The sequence below is a fragment of the Stenella coeruleoalba genome (assembly GCF_951394435.1).
Source record: "Stenella coeruleoalba genome assembly, chromosome: 13".
NCBI lineage: Eukaryota > Metazoa > Chordata > Mammalia > Artiodactyla > Delphinidae > Stenella > Stenella coeruleoalba.
In genome coordinates, this window is record NC_137159.1 from 52,817,702 (window position 1) to 52,840,167 (window position 22,466).

General features: G+C 45.7%; 1 protein-coding gene across 1 annotated transcript in view; it reads right to left on the reverse strand.

The window, feature by feature from the left end:
* PRKCE (protein kinase C epsilon) overlaps positions 1–22,466 on the reverse strand; it is a 510,565-nt gene that overhangs the window by 189,599 nt on the left and 298,500 nt on the right. Inside the window, exons 4-6 of the mRNA XM_079940859.1 lie at positions 3,760–3,919; positions 1,670–1,704; positions 231–316 (exon numbers count right to left, since the gene is read on the reverse strand). Of these exons, the coding sequence (XP_079796985.1) occupies positions 231–316; positions 1,670–1,704; positions 3,760–3,919 (281 nt within the window). The remainder of the gene's footprint in view (positions 1–230; positions 317–1,669; positions 1,705–3,759; positions 3,920–22,466) is intronic.

The window sequence follows — 22,466 nt, forward strand, 5'->3', positions numbered from 1 at the left end:
TCTTGGCATCCTATTCACACACCTAAACCCGACTCTGAGCCACACTCATTCCGTAGGCTGTACCTCATATTGGAAGACTGTGGACAACTCCCTTCATTTTTGATCAACACAATAAAGACAGCAGCGGGACCTCAAAGAGATAAGGTTTCTCCTGGGGACCACAGAGGAGGCAGTGGAAGGTGGGGATGGCGGTGAAGAAAGCCCAGAATTTCAATGCTATAAATATTTACCTCGTCAGGAGTTTCCTGTTTCTTTAATCCAGCGCACTTCGTAATTATGAGCTCATGGCATCGCTTGTGGACCACGCAAGTGCAAACTGCAAAGAGCAAAACACGAGAGGGCTGAGCGACAAGTAGGGGCAGAAAGGTTCCAACCTGAGATTCGATTAGGTCTCTGCAGAGGAGCGGGGGCGGGGGGGGGGGGAGCCGCGCCCTTCTGTCTCTGTAGCCAAGTCTTAATGTAACGCCCTACCTGAAGCCCTTTATGCAGTCATTTCAAAGCACTCTGCCATCAGAGCCATTAGGGTTTCCTAAGTGCTCTGGAGAAGAATGGACCATTTATATCCAAAGGGCATCAGCAGTTTCCTCTAGTTTCAGGAGTATCAATCAATTTTCTTGCTTCTCTATGCCAAGGTCAGGGAACAATGGCCAGCCATGAAGCACTGTCTACCCAGGGAACTGCCGCTCTGAATGTGCTCCATTCAGGGTCCCACCAGGGTTGGCTGGGGTGACAGGCCGGCCGGCCGGCAGCAGGCAAATGGCTGTTTTGTGGCACAGAAGTGCTCTAGCTTCTTGATCTGCTTGTGCCCTTCTGTGCCAAACACAAATTTCATTTAATGTAATACTTCCCCAAGGTGGCCCAGAGCTCCGTCTTTAGTGTCACGGGCCATTTTGGGCAGCAGCTAGCTGCAAGTAACCTAAGAAGTCTCACGTGTGCAACTGCGTACATGCTACCCCCGAGACACAGTCATGTCCCACAGAAGCTACCCCAGTCCCCCAGGGGTGAGACCCAAGTCAACCAGTGGCTGGGCGAGGAGACGGGATGGCCTCCCAGCTCCAACCACAGAGAAACCTCAACATGACCTCATCACATACCCACCATCCAGTTCTGGACAACTTAACCTCGCATCTGTAGTCAGTTAACTGGGGAAAAAAACAAACCCTCCCATACTTTCAAGTGACTGTTAAATGTTTAAGAGCTAATGACGGCACTGAAGAGACAAAAAAGAGAACCAGCAAGGACCATTAGTGATACTGAATAAAACAAGCTGGCGAGGGAGCTTCTTCAGGGAGTGGGAGAGTGAGGGAGCTGACAGAACACACAGAACCCGGCTCACGACACAGGCAGCCTCTAATGGGCATCTTATGGAAGTTTTACATTTCATGGGGAAAGAAGAAGGTGCACCAGAGAGGCTACAAAACAAGGCTGAGACCCCTGGGACACCTGCAGATGGTGGTCCCGCACATCTGCTCCCACACAATTATGGGGGAGAGATGGCCAGGCAGGGACAAAGGAAAATCAGGGCCTTGCTTTGTAGGGAGGGAGCGTAAGCGTGCACAGCGTACAGAGCTCTGGATGTCACCCGACCCAGCACCCGCCTCCCACGAGCAGGGGTGATCTGGGTCGACCTGGGGGCCCCAAGGATTTACTTCATACAATACCCTCTTACCTTGACATTGGTATCCCTGCTTTCCTATGACACCCCTGAAAAGAAGAACACGGCCCTTTAAGAAGAAGAATTTCAGTAGGTCAAAAGCCACACAAAGCCAGCCCATTCCCATCATTCCAGTCGCTGCCCACAGTGCACCAAGCACACTGGAGTCCACCCAGCAGTGGGGTAGTGATCTCACTCCCAGTTGCAGGGTGCCTTAAAATGACTCTCTCTGAAGGCCACTGGGTGCAAGGTTTGGTCAGTGTCAGGGCTCAGTTTCCTATACAACCATTCCAGGGGCCCAGCTGTGCTCTGGAAAGCCACGAAGACTCTGCTTGCTTTCCATAGGCCTCGAGGCGTCGAGTGTGCCCTTCTTCATGGATAAACGTGGAGGAGGGCTGTCTCTGGCAGGCATAGTCCCTGAGCATTGCAGAAGCAGCCAAGGGCTATGGGGCAGTGTGTGGCCAGGACTGGGAGCTCAATCTACCACCTGAAGGTCAGCACCAGAGAGTCCTTCCATGGCCAGAGTAGGGTACCCCTAGGGCAGGTTTAGGGTCAGCCTGGACACAGAACAACCCAACCCACCTGGCCTGAGCCCTGTCCTCGGGGCACCATCACCAAGTGGTCAGCTCCCTGCAGTGAAAGCCCAGCCCAGCGAAAGGAGCCAGAAGTCATTAGAGCTGCAGCTAAGGAAGCCTAGAGTTGAGTGGTGCTGGCCATGGGTTAGAGAAGACCCGAGTCTCTAAGACTAAGCTTTCAGAACCTGTTCCCCCTATTCTTGACCAAAATACAGAGATGGAGGTCAGATGGTTGGCAGCCCCAGGAATGAGACACGTCTGAGGGTGGAGTGGGGCATTATTTCTGCTTCAGTCAGGTTGACTTTGCTCTAAGCTGTGTCACCTCAGATGTCCACGCCAACCTCTATGATTAGTTCTAGAACACCATGAGGATGAGATGAGGCTTTCCTGGATACCATGGGAATCCAGGGGGTCCTCAGTGCAATTCGAATGTCCCTCTTCTGGGTTCATGTTGCAGTGTGGGCTTGTTCACTTTCCCCTGCAGGATCCCAGTGTGTTGGCAAACTCCACATCAGTTTCAGAGAGGATGCCAGGAAGACTGAGCATGAGCTATTAGTCGTGCTTACCAGGGGTGGAATCAGGCCTCTGACACTTCCTAGCTGGGGGGCCGTAGAGTGGTCTCGTTTCTGAGCCTCAGTACTGTTGTTAGTGGAATGGGGTTCATAATACATAGCTCATAGGATGCTGGGAAGAGTTAATTAGAGATTTCCAGAGCCAAAGAGAGACCCTGGCACATGGTAGGTATTCATCAAAAGTTCCCTGCTTATCCCCAAGGCCAGTGTCCTTATGTTTCTCCACCTCCCCAAAAGGCCTACTACTTACCTATCTCTGCCTATCAAAATCCTAGTCATCATGAAAGGAGAAATGCCACCTCCTCCAGGAAGCCTTCCCTGAGCACTCCAGGCAATGCTCCTCTCTCCCTCCTCTGAAATCTTAGCATCCTATCAGCACCAGTGTTATGACAGTTACTAAGAACTGCTTTGTATTATAAATACTGGCAATCAAATATTTTAAGCTTATTATGGAAAAATTCAGATGTATATTAGAAGAGAGAGATGAATATAGTGGACCCTCATGTACCCATCACCCAGATCCAACAACGATCAATACATGGCCAGCCTTGTTTCATCTCTACCCCTGGCCCCTCGCCCCTCCTTCCAGCTTATATTTTTCCTAAACAAATCTGAGACATCCTATCATTTCATTTGTAAATAATTCAGCTTGTCTCTCTAAAAGATAAGGATTTTTTAAAAAAACAAACCACAATACCATTATTGATTATAAAATCTTAACTCCTTAAATATGATGTATGATATGATCCTAAGTACAGAGGCACCAGGAACCAGTTTCTTCTTTCTATCTACCCCCCCCAAGCACCACTCAGCCTTCCAGAAAAGTCTTCTGTAGTCAGAAGAAGAAATAAAGCACATCAGCATTTTTTACGTAAAGTTTCTAATCTCCTGACCCATTCCCCCCACCTCGCATTGCCAAGAAAGCATAACTAGAGGTTTCCAGGAAAGAGGGCCTTACCAGATAAAATCCCTGCAGTGGGAACAGTAGGTGGGCTGTCGAAGGTAGGTAGCCATGAACTTGTGGCCGTTGACCTGGTGGACCCTGCGCCTGACAGCCCCCTGCCGCTTCCTGGGCCGCATGCGCTCCCGGAACACGCGCTCTTCATTGTCTTTGGGGGCTGGGGAAGGATAAGAGCACAGGAGAAAACACAGTCTGGATTAGCGTCCCTTGAAATAACCTCCTGCAGGAGAGCTACTCCAGCCTCGGGGATATGGAGGTAGAAGGGGGAGTGGGCACAGCCTCCACTGGTCGAGGGACTCAGGGGTCTGAGGAGCCTCACCGCTCAGCTCCAGCGAGCAAGCACCCCGTGATGGGAAGGCGCAGACTGTGCACTTTGCCATGACAGCTGCACTCAGCATCCATCCCAACCCCAGTCCTGCTCCAGGTCTGGCCGCTCCACTCCTCCCCACACCAGCTACATGTTGCAAGGGTGCAGGGTCAGAAGGCTCAGCGTTCAAATCTCCCTGAAACTTCTGAGTAGCGTGACCTTGGACTGCTGGTGTTCCTGGCCCAGAGCCTCGGCGGGCACTGTCCTCTGTCAATGGGGATAACACCAAGGGGCGTGGCCTGGAGTCAGTGGTGTGACTTCCCTCCACCCCCAGTTGCCTAATAAACCTGACTTTTCTTCCTGCTCCCTCTTACCTAGACTAGGACAATAAAGAGCCTTTCCCCAAAGGTTAAAAGGAGAGGGAAATAAAACACTGTGAAAGCAGACAGTTCCCAGAAGGCTCAAGAACCACCCCCATGGGCTTGAAGACCCTACTGGAGACAAAAAGAGCTTCCTCATTTCTTCCTTCCCTCCCCTTGGAAGCCTGTCCCAAACCTAAGGACACCCTGCAAATGGACAACAAAAATAATAATAAAGATTGTTATGGACTGAATGTTTGTGCCACCCCTGCCCTCCCCTCCCATTCATATGTTAAAGCCCTGAACCCCAGTGCGATAGCATTTGCAGGGGGTGCCTTTGGGGGGGTAATTAGGTTTAGATGCAGGCATGAGGGTGGGGCCCCCATGATGGGATTAATACTATTATAAGAAAAGGAAAAGTGGGACTTCCCTGGTGGTCCAGTGGGTAATACTCCATGCTCCCAATGCAGGGGTCCCCATTCGATCCCTGGTCAGGGAACTAGATCCTGCATGTATGCCACAACTAAGAGTCTGCATGCTGCAACTAAGAGTCCACATGCCTCAACTAAGACCCGGCGCAGCCAAAATAAATAAATAAATATTTAAAAAGGAAAAGACCTGAGCTGCCTCACTCTCTGCCATGTGAGGACACAGTGAGAAGGTGGCTGTCCACCAGCCAGGAAGAGAGTCCTCACCAGAACCCAACCATGCTGGCATCTTGATCTCGGACGTCCCGCCTCCAGAACTGTGAGAAATAAATATCTGCTATCTAAGCCTCCCAGTCCATGGTATTTGTTGCGGCAGCCTGAGGAGACTAAGACGGTGATGATAATGGCTAATGTTTGTCGAGGGCTTACACTCTGGCAGGTACTATGCTAAATGCATGACACGTGTCATCACAACAACCCCACCTGAGGGGTACTGCTATTACCCGCCTTTTGCAGGTGTGCAGGCTGAGGAATGAAGAGTTCAAGTAGCCTGCTTCTGTTAATACAGCTGTCTAGTGGTGGCGCCCAGATTCTAACCCAGAGAGGGAGACGTCAAGGTTCCACCGGCCACATGCTGCTCTGAGGGACAGCCCACTCTCCCTACAGTAAGTCCCCAGAGCTCTCACGGGGTGGCTCTCGTTAAGGAAGAGCTGCGCTGCCTGTGGCTTTCCCGAGGGCAGGGGATACAGGCTATAGGTCTCCTACTAAGCTCCTGTCACTCTCAAGTATGCCCTGGAAGGTCACCTGCATGGCACAACTGAAAATGCACGAGGAAGGTTCCGTGCCCCCCAAATCCCCCCTGCACCAGCCAGTGCCCAACACTCCAGCATAACAGTGTCAGTCCTCAGGGGAACAAGCTTTGCTCCTCCTGGCCTCTTTGACAATAAGGTTCCCTGCAGCGGAGGTCATGTGTGTGAGCCAAACATCTGTTTAATCCAAGGGCATCTTGTCAATCCAGAGAGGGTAGGGGTGGAGAGAAAATCAAACTGAAGGAGGAAAAAGGCAAGAACGACGGGGAACAAATGCCTAGCGTGTGCTTTCAGAGGGAAGCAGCCTGCAAGCAAACAGGCAGGGCCGTTGACTGGAGGCTGCCCTCTGCGCTCCCAGGCTGCATCCTCAGCACTGCCCCGGATGACCCAGACGGGGGTCTGCCTGTGGACCTCCTGCTTCATAGCCCCCACCCTGCCTGGGTTTCCTTTTTAACTGGTGCTTATTGTTTCAAACAGTCTCTGACATCGACTACCTCTGGGTATAGAAAGCCCACTACCTCCTACTTGGCCACAGCCTAGGGGGTGAGACCCAGCTGAGCAAATTCTCACAGGAAGATCCCAGTTCTAACTAGAGACATCTACACACACACACACACACACACACACACACACGCAAAAATATGACAATCATCACTCAACTGTACAATTAGAGGTGACTTTCATTTCTGCTTCATACTTTTCGGTATATTTAGACTATTCTATTTTTATAAGCTGGAAAAAATGTGGTATTTAAAAAAAAACAAAACTTTTCAATAGCCCTTACTTGCTACAAACCTGATCTACAAAAATCCAAACCCCAAAACTCAGCCCTGGGCAGCTCAGGCCAGGGGATGTGGATTCTCTTTGTACAAGGCACCCTTCAAATTCCTTCAAAGAAGGATTCACCACGGAATATATGTCAACAGTAAGCCCTAATGTGTTTAAGATGCAATTTGATTTACGAATCTCTCAGATTTGCGAATCATTTTGATCCTGGAAATTGTGTTTTCAGTTAAAATGGTGATGAGTTCAATCTAGTCTTCTCAAGGGAGCACGGCTATAACGGGGGTTATAGGGCTCCCTGACGGCCTTATTCCTCAACCTTTTAGAGAAATGACCACAGCAACCAAACTGAACATTCTAAACTGTGTTTACACTGATTTAATAGATAAATGCAGCAACCAATTAATTCCATTCCATTTAGTTTTGAAGACCTCTTGGTGGGGTGCACTGACACCGGGGGAGAAGCTGCTTCAAGCCTGCAGAGGGTGGGGGCTGGGGGATGGGAGGGTCTTGGGCGCAGGGTAGATAGAGAGCCAAGGACAGCTCCTGCTAAGGTGGGGTCTCTCTGATCTAACGTCCCCAAAGGGTTCCGTTACCCTGCCCCAAAGCATATGCGCCCTGCCTTTTGAAAGTCAGATTCTGCATCCAAGATGTGGGGAGACAAAAGGCTACAAGAGAGGAAGAACACAGGTAAACTCCATGCTCCAAGGAGGCCTGCACACAAAGCTTCAGGAGAAAGGGGGTGGGGCCCCTGGCTGATGAAAACACCCCCATTCCACACACCTCTGCACAGGGGGGCCATGAGGTTCCGCAGCCCCAGAGAACCTCCCTGCTGGGCCTGGAGTCACTGCTAGCAATGGATCCCTTCAGCATTTCCCACTGATGTGAAGGGTCTCTATTAAAATGCAGCTTCCATGGGGAAGGGAGTAACGCACTGTGTGTGTGCACAGGCGCACTCACGCGTGGGTAGGAGAGAGTGCACGGTGCAGGGGTAAAAAATTTATAAATACATATATATATTTGTGTGTATAATACCAATTAACATATATATCAAATACATCATGCATAATTTATATACTATATACTTACATATAATATAGCATAATATATTAATATATGTACGCCATTAACATATCATTATGATATATTATATTATGACATGATTATAATTATATTAATTACAATATATTATTGCATAATATGAAATACATGATAGACAGATGCATAGTTTTGCCAAACCATTTGAAGCAACACTTCACCCCTAAATACATCAGCCTTTATCTCCTAAGAACAAAGACATTCTCCTACATAATCACAGTATCAAAGTCAAGAAATTTAACACTAACATAACTATCCAATATACAGTTCATATTCAAATCTCCCTGATTGTCCCCAAAATGTCCTTTATCGTTGCTGTTGTTTTCAAAAGTTTAATCCAAGAGCTAATTAGAGTTCATGCATGGCATTTGTTGCCATGTCTCTTTAATCTCCTAATCTAGAACAATTTTCTTGACATTTTTCTTTTATGATACGTTTATGAAAAATATAGGATATTGTCTTATGGAACATTCTACAACTTGGATTTGTTTGTTCCCTTTTGATTAGTTTCCAATTCAATGGCAAGCATACCATAGAGACCTACGTATCAACAAATCCAAATATATTCATCAAGGGGCTTCCCTGGCGGCACAGTGATTAAGAATCCGCCTGCCAACGCGGGGGACACGGGTTTGATTCCTGGTCCGGGAAGGTCCCACATGCTGCGCAGCAACTAAGCCCATGCACCACAACTACTGAGCCTGCGCTTGAGAGCCCGCGAGCCACAACTACTGAAGCCCACGTGCCTAGAGCCCGTGCTCCACAATAAGAGAAGCCACCGCAAGAAGAAGCCTGCGCACAGCAACGAAGAGTAGCCCCCGCTCACCGTAACTAGAGAAAGCCCGCGTGCGGCAACAAAGACCCAACGCAGCCAAAAATAAATAAATAAAAAAAAATGTATTAAAAAACACACAAAAAAATATATTCATCAAAATCTTTATCTATAGATAAATGTGTAGATGACATGAACATAAAATTTATAGGAGGAGAAATATAAAATATTCACTCTTACTAGGAATTCTTAAAATGCATAGCAGAGCAGTCTTGACATACCACTGACATACCGTTTAATGCCTAATAAAGAAACAAATTTGTTTTAAAATGGTATTATCAGCTATTTGGAAGGCTGCTGTGAAACTGAGTTATTCATTCACTGCTAGAGGCAATGTCACATAATATTTTCAGAAGCAATATTACAGTACATAGCAAACATCACAAACAGATTCATAACCTCTGATTAAGCTTTAATTCCTAAGGAATTGCCAAGTCAATAATTAAACAGAAACTAAAAGCTATACACTTATAACTTATCGATGTTCCCCATGGCATGTCTAATCGGCCATCAAATAGAAATAACTTGACTGTCTCACATTAGGAGAATGGTCTAATGAATTATATTACATCTATAGCAATTTAAAAATGGTAGGGAAAGACTATGTAGGAACGTGGGGAAACAGAAGGCACAGGAACACAACCCTACGTAAAACACGTTTGCAGGCTGAAGGTAACATGAAAGTAAGAATTATGTTACATTAGGATGATGGGAGTATGTATTTGTATATTTGAAAAAATGTTCTCTAATGCTCTTTAATGACTTTTAAAAGCAGTTCTGCCTAAAGCATTAGGTAATGGAAGGGTCCCTCGTGTTGCAGGAGTGGGGGGCTGCATGGTGTGAATGAGGAGGAAAGGGCACCAGATGTTGGCATGGAGATCAGGAGAGACAATATACATTTTATTGGCTTCCCCAATTGCCTGTGGTTCTGAACTGCGTGAAGAGTCACCCCACCTGCCCCTACATCTGCGACTTGCTCTGAAGGATGCTCTTTGCCGTCACTGGATGCACTTGGCCACACCCACCTGGGGCAACGTTTCATTTGCCACAGCCCATGAGGCAAAACCAATGCTGGCTTTCCTCCCCGATGGCCCTTCCTGCCCTACACAGATCCTTTGTTTTATGGCTGCATCTACCACACAGTAGAAGGGGTGACTCAAGTGAGGGAAAGGCCAACGCAAAGTTGGATAACTCTCGTGAAACTTTCTGTGGAAATGAAGATCTTGGCCGGTCAGATACCGTGACAAGAATTCATGAAGGCATAAAGCTAAGGAGACACCCTATGAAGCAGCTGTGAGATCCTCAGCAATTCCAATCTCTAACAACATTCCAGGAATGTTTTCTGCTTGGTTTGATTTGCCTATAAGCTCAATCTCCTAGGGGCTTCTAAGACCAATAGGTACCTTACAGCCCCAGTGCTCAAAAGAATCTATGACAGGCTGCAGGCAAGTGGCAGGAGAAGCACAAAGAACCCACACCTCGCAGTTATTGTTCTGTGGATCAGTCTCAGCTGGCCCCTTTTCCTTGGGCTGAGACTTCTCGGTCTAGACCAGAGGGACACTCAGAGACACAGGGAGAGGCAGCCCCTGGCGCCAAACCCTATGCCACCTCTTCTGGCCAGTCTGATTACTGAAGGTCTCACTGCTTCGTCATCACCTCCCTCACCTCATCTCATGTCCTCCTGCACAAAAAGGGGGCTGAGCTGACCGGACTGAACACAGTCCCCCACACAAGGTCATGGGCACCCTTAACCTCAGTGCTCTGGGAATGTCTTTCAGTTAAAGAATATCTAGCAGGGAATTTCTAATAGGCTAACGCTGACGAACTCCCAGATGCCAGAACTTCCTCCCTGGGTATGTGTAACAAGGACTGCCAAACCCATGGATCAAGCTTGCTCAAGACCCTTGAGCTGGGAACCTGGACGAGTCAGAAGGACCAATATGCGTGACCGGCCACCTCTGGGCACCAGTGTCATTCCTCACTGCAGGAAGGTCACCTACTCTTGATGTTCAGGGCACACAGGGGTCTTTTCCACAAGCAAGTACGTCATGGGTGGTCTTCATTATTTTTTCTGACCTCCCTCTTTTGACTTTCTCTTTCTACCAGTAGGGTTAAAATAGGTGCTGGGAGACTGGACAAATTTTGCCTTTGCCCCAGACTTGCTTTGTATCCTAGAACAAGTCATTTAACCTCTTTGGGCTTCTGTTTTCTTATCCATCAAGAAGAGCTAGTGCAATGGCTCTGCCTGAACACCAAGCTGGCACATTCTCTCCCCCAGGTGCCAACACGGCACCTCCTTACTGAGAGGGAGTGAAACTGCCTCATCCCCTGCCCAGCAAAACCTACCCCTGCTGGGGTCCGGCTGCCCCCAGATGGTCCACCCCTGCCACTGTGAATAAAAGAGAGAGTCGTCATGGTCTACCCCAACCCCATCCATCAGAGGCTCTGGAGAAGCAGACTCCATCTTCAGACTTGGAGAACTCTCGGGAAGACTGGGCTGGGCAAGGAGCATTGACTCAGCTCTAGGACAAAAGCAGTAAGAAATGTGACTAGTTCGAAAAAGGCTGGGAATGTCCTCGGATGGCTCATCTTGGAACCCAAGCAAAGAGTGAATACAGTCTTCAAGGCAGGTTATTTCACGACACAAAGAAAATAACTCAGCCATCCCGGTATTTTTTTGTGTGTGTGGTACGCGGGCCTCTCACTGCTGTGGCCTCTCCCGTTGCGGAGCACAGGCTCGGGGCGCGCAGGCTCAGCGGCCATGGCTCACGGGCCCAGCCGCTCCGCGGCATGTGGGATCTTCCCGGACCGGGGCACAAACCCGTGTCCCCTGCATCAGCAGGCGGACTCTCAACCACTGCAACACCAGGGAAGCCCCATCCCGGTATTTTTGTCTAAATAACTGTCAAATCCTGGATGATTCTGAAGCTGCGTGTATGGGCATGTGCTAAGCATCTCACATCTGAGGTATTATTCTCTATACGAGGTACTGTTACACATCTATGAGGTACTATTACATATACATGAGGTATCATTACATATACACGAGGTATGAAAGCAACTTACACACACCCTCTAACATCTTGAGGTGGTATTCTTCTTGACTTACAAATGAAGAAACCAAGGCCCCAAGATGTTAATGACTGATTTGTTCAAGGTCACACAGCTAACAGTGAATGTCAGTTCAGGAATTCTCACCCTGGCCCATCCATTCACACCTCCCAAGGACGGCGGAATAGCCTAGATCCCTGGTACCCAACTGTGTGTATGGAAGTCCCTTCCCGGCTGCTGCCCACCCACCTCTCCGCACATTCATCCTGCTCTCATCTAGAGACTTAGAAAAGAAAGTTAAAGGGGACTGATGAATTCATAACACACCCACACGGTAGAATTTAATGCAGTGGATTCAAAAAGCAGATATGCTAAGTCCACCTAGAAAGAATAAGTAGAAAAAGAAAACTAGGAAACGTGTATAGTGTATATTTGAATAAAATAAGAAAGAGAAAAGGATAAATATCGTCAAGGAGCATAAGGAGAAATACACATTGAGACTTTCTGAAGGGTAAAAAAACTGTACATCCTAAAAAATGTTTATTATGTGGATACTGGCTGGAAGGCAGGGCTCTGAGCACAGACTCCTGGCCACAATGGAAGGGGCATAGCCACTCTCTAAATTATTCTTCTCAAATACTTTGGATTTGGTCCTTAGTAGATGAGCCTCCACTAACAAAGCAAGGAACTACCATCACAGTCCGGACAACGGTGATTATGACTGGGGTGTGGGGAGGAGCTCCTGACAGACACTAAATGGAATTTTTCCCACTCAGTCTCTGAAGAGTTTACTTAATTTTCCCTCTCAGTAAATCTCTGGTTTAACTTTATGGACTTACCGTTAAAAATGCAAGATCACGGAAATAAAACAAAACAAAACAAAACTAGGTACTGAAAATCAAAGGAGCAGTGCCTTTTCATTTTATTTTCCATGAGGAAGATGGATTATAATATTTTCAAGTTGAAACAAATGCTACATGACAGTGAGTTTTAATGATTAAGTAAATATTTATGTGGTGCCGAAGACTATGTTCTACATGTTGTGCTCACACAATAAAGAAAATTTCTGTTCAAAACAGGAAAGAGGAAACAGCAATTAATTCCGCGAGTGAGATTAGTCTGTGCTATCTATGCGTTTCCAAAGAGCCACACAATGTGAAGCAGAAATGTCTAGGAGGAGAGGCTTGGGATTGTCTGCATGTGCTATTCTGTGTGTAATCTAATCAGAAGAGCACTGGTGGCGTTTCAAGATTAGCATCTCAAATTTAATGTAAACCATTTTCTCCTTTCTCATCTTTACTTTCTGAATGACCTGTTTTGTGTTCATGGCAGGGCGTATGCTCTGTACACTTATTTAAAATAAAGCTTAAGCTAGTTTGTGCTTTGCTGGGGGGAAAAAAAACGTGAAAAATCTGGACGCTTGACAGGGTAGGGAGAGTAGCGCTACGGTAAACTAAGGTCAAACCCAGCGGTGGCGGGACAATGGGATGGTCACTGAGGGAGAGCACACCAGGGAGAAAGGGGGCGGGCAGCCCCCCAATCCCACCACCCAAGCTCTGATGCAGAGCACATGGGGACATGGAGAACCACTGGAGAACAATGATCGTCCTTAAGCAAGCAGGAAGTCTCCTTGCCTCCTGCCTGTCTGCATTTATTCATTCCCTCCCTTCCTCCCTCCTCCATCCATTCAAAATTACACACTGCAGTCACACTGGAACTACTACATGCTTCTGGTACCCAGGAAAAGTCACTACTTGCCAGGAGAAAAACCGCAGAGCAAAACCCCTCCAGGCAGACTTGCTAAATGCTCAAAGAGGCTTCTCATCCAGGGAAATCAGCCAAGGGCGGGGCCAGAGTCCTCACTGGTACCAGCGATGGTCCTGTGATTCATATCACAGGAAACTTAGCTGCTGCTGAATTCCTGGGCACCTGACCCCTGTGGAGCTCATGTCCACGAGGTCATGTCTGTGGTTCATGTTTCTAAAATGCTCTATTAAAAAATGCCTGTGGGAAAGCAGTGGCAGAAGTCTCAGCAGAGCATCTGTCCGTTCCCAGGTGCTAGCTGGTGGTCATGGGCGGAGGGGTGGGGGGCGTCAGTGCCAAGTGAAGGTTGACACCCCCCTTTTCAAATATATCACAAGCCTTTTAATGACAAGGTAGCCCGGCCAAAAAGGTTATGGGATTATTTACTGAAAAACCCACACCCATCAGTGTTGTTGCTATCAGCCCTTCGACATCATCCAGTCAGCGGCAGGCAGGATTCGGAAAGGTTCAAGGACAGTGACCTAAAAATGACACCCTCCAATGCCCAAGTGGTCCCCTTACCCCGTCACCCCAGGCTCCAGAGACCTTCTCAAAATTAACCGCCTGCACAATTTCCCAAAATGCCACAATGAACTCACTCTTCACTTTCCCCAAACTCCTCTGTTTGCTAAGGCAGTTCTGCACTGTCACTAATATTTTAAAGTTAAAATTAAAAAGAAAAACCATAGCCTTCCCCAGAGAGATCTGAAGTCCTGAGCAGGGTTCCCAGGAAGTTGGCCAGATGGGTATTTATCAGGCTAACTAGGAAAGAAGAATAGTTTCAGGGAATCAGGAGATAAAAACAAACAAACAAAAATAGGCAATGAAAGACCCGTAAGACAAAGGAGATGGAGAAAGAAGATTAAAAGAAGTAAAGATGATTATTAAGCCACAAAGTCCAGGCTGGTAATTGGCCAAGTGAACCCCACACCTTTCCAGAAAGCAGATGAATTTGTCTTAAGTCACACAATCTATTCTCCCCATCCCTTGGACCACGAAGTGAGCTCACCTTCCTTCCATTGTCCCTCCAAGTAACCCAGGTCTAGCCAGTTTCCAGGGCAGGGTGTTGGGAGGATGGACTTTCCTTGGGAAGCTTAACACAGGTGAACAAGCCCCAGGTCCTTCTACAGATACAGTCATCATGGCCACAGTGCCCGTGGAACTTATATCTTCTCCCTTGGCTTCAAAAACCTGCTTAAATTAAACTTTTTCTGAAAAGTTTTATGTTCCATGGAGACTATGACCAGAATTCTGCATGTTGAGAGAGGGATAAGGAGGTCAAAAACAATAATGCTTTCAATAACTGAAAGCAAAGCAATCCAGAATCCAACCCTGTGCCCCTTCAAGGTGCACAGGCTCTAACTACACACGCACACACACACACACACACGCACGCACGCACGCGCACACGCAATGTGCCCCACCCACCTGATGCTGACACCTCTTTCCAGGCAACACTGCAGTCTGGAAAAACTAATGAATTTCCAGGATTGCATCTTAGGGTCTCAGAAACTCCTATCTCTCCATGAGATGTCTTCCAGAGAGACAGGACAATGTTGGGGAAAGCAGACTCACGATGTGAGGAGAAAAATGTATTTCTACTAGCTCTACAAAACAACAGAGACATCTGCTGAATTTGGGGTCTCATATCTATAAACTCCCATACACGGAAAACGAAAATCATCAAGAACAAAAGATGGGGGTGGGGGAGGGGAGAACCTTTTTTTCTTTCTAGTTTAATGAACCTAAGAAAATATTCTGAAGCCACAGATGCTTAAGGGAGACCCAGTTAGCTTAGGTCTTAGTGCTAATGAAGTACAAATGGAGGTCAAATTCCCCAAATGAGTAAGTTATCTCTGTCCAGAGGGAACTGTGGACACAGGCCCTGCCTTGAATCTCAGCAAACTTCTCGCAGATATCCATTCTTGGTCACCAGGGCTCTCGGGAAGTAGTAGTTATGGCCAAATATTACCCAACTTCTCTCCTAAAAACCCAACTCCCATCCTATACCTTCCTCCCTCAGGGCAGCCCCAGAGCTGCGTCTTTACTTACAGAAGATGGTACTTTCCTAAACTGGAAATCTGGGCCCTGAATACAGTGCAGTCACCTGCCCACCCTTTCAGTAGGTCTTGGCTTAAGCATTAACTGGGACTAGACAGCAAAGGTTAAGCTGCAGTTAAGGTCTACCACAGTCTTAAGAGTGTCAAGAATCCCTAGTGATGTTTTAGCGCTGGCCCTGGCCAAAGCACATCTCTGCAGTGCTAGTGAGTCTGGCTGCCCCTAGTAGGTCGTGAGATGCCTAGGAGGAGAGAACTGAAATCTACCTAGAGGAAAGCCTTGAGAAGAAACTTCATTTTCTGGGAGAAAAAAAGAAAGGGTTGAATGAGAGGTATGGTGGCCAGTCTCCACAATGACCCCCAGGGATCCCTACCTCCTGGTATTAACACCTTCAATGTAGGCCCCTCCTACAATGACTAGAGATGCCCTGCTGACTCGTGTAACCAAAAAGATTTTGCAGAAATGACAGAGTGTGACTCCTGAGGCTAGGTCATAAAAGACAACATTGCAGCTTCCACCTTGCTCTTTCTTGGATCACTCTTGGAAAGCCAGCTGCCATGTTCTGAGGACACGCAAACAGCCCTACGGAGAGGTCCGTTCGGTGGGAAACTGGAACCTCCTTCCAGTCAACACTGACTCATGAGTCAGGTGTGTCAGCCATCCTGGAATCGGATCCCCCAGCCCCATTTGAGCCCTTGGTCAGCCACAGCCCCGGCCAACACGAGAGACCACAGGCCAGAGCCATCCAGCTAAAGCTACTCGTGAATTCCTGACCCCCAGAAACTATAAGGAATAATACCAATTTCTTATTGTCTTAAGCTACTAAATTTGGGATAATCTGTTACTCAGCAACATATCTAATTCAGGAGGTAATAGATAAACCAAGCAGGAGAGACTTAGGGTAAACATCAGAAGGAAAACGTTTTAACTGTGAGAACTGTTCATTCAACTCAACCAATATTTACTGAGTGCCTCCGGGATGCTAGGTACCAGGCCTTTGTGTTACACATTTATCCTGCCTATGGGGAGGGACAAAGGGAAATAAATACTGAGAAGAGAGATTATATTAGAACCACGGTCACAGGGATCCTGGTGCCTATAGAAAAGTGAGTTAGGCTGACCTGGCTCCTGAGATACTGGTGTCCTGAAAACCAAACCATCCCGGATACTTTCAGCTCCACTGTGTCAGCTTTATCCTTTAAGCTTGAGGCTTAAAGCCCTGTTAAAACACAGATCCTGCGGGAGGGCCATTATGAGTTTAGTACGAATGAATTTCAGATCCTTTTTGGGGAGGTCGTACTGGGAAGCTAGAAAAATCATATAGAACCTGCAGGGAGAGTGGTGTTAGGAGAGAAACTTTGGAAACTTTACAGTCTGAAGCAAAAGACAAAATCCATGTGTAAACAAATCTAATAATAGAAATAATAGGTACCATTTGCCGTACGGTGTGTGATTAAAACATATTTTCTCTGCTTCTTGAAAGGATCCTGCAAGATCAGTATTATTCTCTCCACTATGCAAATGAGGAAACTGGGGCTAAGAAAATCTCGATAACTCACCCAAGGGTGCATCGTTATTAAGTGGTAGAGCCTGATTTTGTACCAAGGACTGTCGTGCTCCAAAGTTCACAAGTTCATGGTTTCCCCACCATGCTCCACATAGTAAAGAAAATAAAACGGACATTCTTCTCCCCTTTCTTCTTATATAGAAACTGGAAAAAAACACTCAAGAAAATTCAAGCGTGCTGTTTCTCTTATTCTAACAGGTGGTTTATAGATTTTTTTTTAAATGAACTTTCTTTCTCCAATGCTGTAAATGAAAAAGCTATGTGAAAAATTAATAGCAGATTGGAACGAGAGAGACCCATTTCTTTTAAGTGAATGTAGGGTTTAATGAGAAATTCTGAAAGTTGTTTTGGAAAACAGGTGGCTGGCAAAGTCACAGGAAATGAAAATTCATAGAGATGACAGACTCACAGCACACGTGCCAGGGAGCTCAGGGGGAGTGACAGGAATACGACCAGAGTCCTTGCTTTCAGCCGATTTGTACTGCTTCCAGGCATTTCCTACAGAATTGTGAAAGGCAGGAGGAGACGTGAGGTATGATGCAGGAGCAGATATACTCATCACATAGGCAACCACCTCCTGGAACAAAAAGTTTCTATCTGCTCGAGCCAAGCAAGGAAGAAAGCTTTAGGTCAAGATGTTCCCCAAACCTGCCTCAAGCCAGCTTGCGGTCGGCAGGAACACGGGGCCACGAAGGAAAGCCTATTCTCTTTTCCACATCAGTCCCCTCTTCACTCCTGAGGCTACAAAAAAATTAGAAGTGAGAAGCTAAAATAGCAAGTGTGTGTGTGTGTGTGTGTGTGTGTGTGTGTGTGTGTGTGTGTGTGTGTGTGTGTGTGTGTGTGTAAGGTAGAAGTACTAAAATGACGATATGACATTATATCTTTTATTCTTTCAAATCATCTTCCCGAGATTGCAGTGGTGAAGAAGGCAAGGCATCCCTCCTTTCTGGAGCTGCTCTGGCCACTCTGGTGAGCAGAGTCTGGCCCAAATGATCTACTGGAAAGGAGACCTCTTAATGCATCTACTGCTGAATGGGTAGAACAGGACAACAATTTTGCTCTTGCACTAGGGAAGCTTGGGGTTTTTTTTAATAAGCTCGCACAATATTCTTCCCCCTTATTTGCTGCTCAAGAGGACGCCAGTTGATTTCTGGGTGAGAGCAACCTGAAACTTGACAAATCATTAACCAGAACTTCTGGGTGATTCTCAACTTATCAACCTGAAATGTACACCCATTAGACCCCCAATTTGGTTCTCTCTCACGTTGATGCCTGGCTTGAAAACCTATCTAGGTATCAGAAATGGCTTCTCACTCCTCAAGGGGACATCTCATTTCCTGTTGGAGTGTGATGGCAAGGGAGCTCAGAATAAAAGGCCAGAAGGAATGGAAAAAAGGTTCTTCTCTCTTTCAGATAAAGCCACAGTCAATGGCCATTGTCAGACAATGGCCACAGTTTCTCATCAAATCTGAATTAGAGGGACTTCCCTGGTGGTGCAGTGGTTAAGAATCCGCCTGCCAATGCAGGGGACATGGGTTCGAGCCCTTGTCCGGGAAGATCCCACACACTGCGGAACAACTAAGCCCGGGCACCACAACTACTGAGCCTGTGCTCTAGAGCCCGCAAGCCACAACTACTGAGCCTGTGTGCCACAATTACTGAAGCCTGCACGCCTAGAGCCAGTGCTCTGCAACAAGAGAAGTCACTGAATAAGAAGCCAGTGCACCACAACTAAGAGTAGCCCCCACTCGCTGCAACTAGAGAAAGCCCATGTGCAGCAACAAAGACCCAACACAGCCAAAAAAAAAAAAAAAAAAAAACTGAATTAGAAAACAGAAGAACCCAAATTAAAGCCATTAACATAGTTCCATCACTGTTTTCTTCTAAATAACCTAAATTCACCTCCTTAAAGTTTCAAATTCCAACATGCACCAGAATTGCTTGGAGAACTTCTTGAAACATACTGCTGGACCCATCCCCAGAGTTTCTGATTCAGCAAGTTTGGGGAGGGGCTGAGAATTTCATTTCTAATAAGTTGGCAGGTGATCTTAATGCTGCTGGCCCAGGACCAAATTCTAAGAACAGTCTAGACCACATTATCCCTTATCCGAATCACCTAAAAGTGATACACTTATTTATTCAAAAGAAATTAGGGCCTTGCTTAGGATGCAGAAAAAGCTGGAAGGACCATCACTTCCACCATCACAACAAAAAATAGACAAATCAATGGACCAGAACAGAGTCCAGAGATTAGTCTACACATATAGTTTCAACTGATTTTCAACAAGGTAGAAAGGCAATTCAAAGGAGAAATTAGTCTTTTCAACAAATGATGCTGGAATAACTGAATATCCATATGCCAAAAATAAGCACAGTTTCCTACCTTGCGTGTTGTACAAAAATTAACTCAGAATAAATGACAGAAAAAAATGTGAAACCTAAGACTATAAAACATCTGGAGAAAAATGTTGGGAAAAAATCTCTGTGACCACAAGGTTAGGCAAAGCTTTATGAGCTATGACACTAAAAGGACAATTCATAAAAGACTGATAAATTGAACATCAAGATTAATAACTACTGTTCAAAAGACACTGTTAACAGAATGAAAAGATAAGTCCCCAAATGGGGAAAATATCTGCAAAATACATAGCTGGTAAAGCAGATATCTAGAATATACAGAACTCTCAAAACCCAGTAATAAGGAAACAACCCAAATTTTAAAAAATGGGCTAAATATTTGAAAGTCAGCTCACCAAAAAAGATATATGGGCGGCAATTAATCATGAAAAGATGCTGAACATCACTTTTAGGAAAACGAAAATGAAAATCACAGTGAAACCACTACGTTTGTTAGAATGACTAACATTAAAATAACAACAACAATAGTATTAACATAAAGCTTGAAAATGTCAAGTGCTGGTGAGGATGCAGAGTAACTGGAACTTTCAGTGCTGGTGGGAAAACAAAATAGCTTCTCCACTTAGGAAAACAGTTTGCAGTTTCTTATAAAATCAAACACACGCTTACCATGCACGATCCAGCAATCCCATCCCTAGGTATTTACTCAAATGAAATTCACACAAAAACCTATATGCAAATATCTATAGCAGCTTTATTTGTAATCATCAAAAACTGGAAATAATCCAAAGGTCCCTCAACTGGGGGACGGGCAAACTGGCGTACATCCATACAGTGCAATTCTACTTAGCAAAGGAAGGAACAAATTACTGATACAATCATCAACATGGATGAATCTTTAAACGTGCCACATTAAATAAAAAAAAAAAGGTAAGCTCAATAGGTTACATACTGTGTAATTCCATGTGAATGACATTGTGGAAAAGGCAATACTTTAGGCACTGAAAAAGAATCAGTGGTTGCCATGGCTCGGGGGAGAGCAAAGTGTTTGACTATGACAGGGAAAGATAATGGGAGAATTTTGGAAGGTGGTGAAACTATTCTATATTTTGATCGTAGTAGAGGCTACCTGACTGTATGTATTTGTCAAAACTCACAAAACTGTATGCTAAAACAAGTGAATTTTGCTGTATCTACATGATACCTTAATTTTTTTCTTAAAAAAAAGGAAAAAAAAATAATAGGGAGGACCTACTAGAGCCTCAGCTCTGTGTCAAAAGCTACTAAAGATACAGAGAACTGCCCTGAGGACGGTTTAGAGTGAACATCTGCCTAAACAAGTTTTACAACTAAGACCTCAGGTGAGCAGAATAGGCTGTAAACATGACTCCAGAGAAAGCTGGGGTATCTGGTATAAACAGGGTCCCCTCCATTGTCTGCTTCTGCCTTTAATCCGTGGGCTTTTCGTTCTGCCTTCCCTCCTCTCACCACCCTAACCAGGTGGATCGCCCGACTGCCCCCTCACAGAAGTCAATTTAATCCTCCCTCCAAGCTTCTAATTACATCAGCTCTCCTGTCTAGGACACAGCTTTCTCCCCTCTCCTAATCTCAATCTTTCCCATCCTTTAAGATCTAAACCTTTCATGAAACTTTCCCTACCAGAGCAGGGATCTCCTCCTCTTTGAAGCACCTTAGGACTTGGAGTCTTCACTATTCAATTTGATATTCATCCATTAAACATTAATTATACACTCTGAGTGCTTGAAGTGGTTTTCCTATTGTTTCCTATTGTAACTACACTGCTAGTTACTTTAGAAGAGGAAGCCCTTAAGATTTCTCGTGTCCATCTCTCCAACCTCACCCCAGCACCCCCATTGCCTAATTCAAACCATCAACTGAATGAAATATCAACCACAGTAGGTAAGAGATGCAATGTGGTATTAAACATATTGCAATTCATCTGCTCATAGCTCAAAACCTTTGTAGATTTTTTCCTTGCATACAAGGTGATTAAAATGTCTTTTCACAAAATAAAAGCCATGCCTGGTTCTAAGCAATTTAACAATCCCTAAAGGACCCACAACAGCACAGTAAGTACATGCATTTCTTGATGTGTAATTGTTTCCACTGTATTAGATTCATTTCCTGATGTCACATTAAAATGAGGGTTGGGTTATTTTCCTTTTTTTTTAAACAATAATCAAATAAAGTCTATACATTTATTTTTTTTTTTCTTCTAGAAGTCTTTGGCCAAGCATCTTGAGCTAATAGACCCCCTCTACAGATGTTCCCAATTTTCATGCATGCTTATATTTAACTTAGATAGGCCAATTTAATTAGTCTTTTAATCCTGCAGAACAGTGATGCAAGAAGAACATCGTGCTGGGTTATTGCCATTGTATTCCGAATCTCATATTACATTTCACTATTTGTCCTTTGCTTAGTTTATGGTAAATTATAAATGGAAAACGCAATATTGATAAAGAAATTATTTTTTCTCCAGAAATTTTCCAGCTGGCATTTAAACTCTTTTGACTCTGTACTGAATTTAAGGAAACCATCAGCCTTCACTTCGTTTAGATATACAGACTCCATTCAATAATAGCACAGTCGTGTGTGTGGATGAGTTTGAGAACTGTTTTCATCCCTGCCCAGAATCACTGGGGCTGCACAAGCATCCCGGCACGCCTCTAAGGCCCCGTCCAAAGTGGAAGGGAGCATTGCAAAGGCTTGGAAAGTTGACGAGATCATTGTCCAAACTGATAATTTTGCCGAAGGCCAGCCCTTTCTAGTTACAGCCTAAAGGTTCGCGTTTAGGTATTACACCCAGGTAGACAAAATAAAATAGACAGGCACGTGCTACTATACCAGTGAATACAAAACAAAACCACTAGGCCAGTGGTTCTCAAACTTTAGCCTGCATCAGAATCCCTGGAGGTTTGTTAAAGCACAGGTTGCTGGGCCCCACCTGGGTTTCTATTCAGGAGCTCTGGGTTGGGACCTGAGAACATGCATTTCTAATAAGCTCACTGGTGACGCTGATGCCGCTGGGCCATCAACGGGAGAGGCCACAACAGTGAGAGGCCCGCGTACCGCAAAAGCAAAACAAAAAAGCATCCCAGACCGCCCGAGACTATCTATGGTCCTGTGGGTGGCCAGAATTATCAGAGAATTCTGGACTGAGAGACAGGAAATAGCCCCAGAGAAAAGAGGAGCCACAGAGACTTCTGCAATCCATCAGTGCTCTGAAC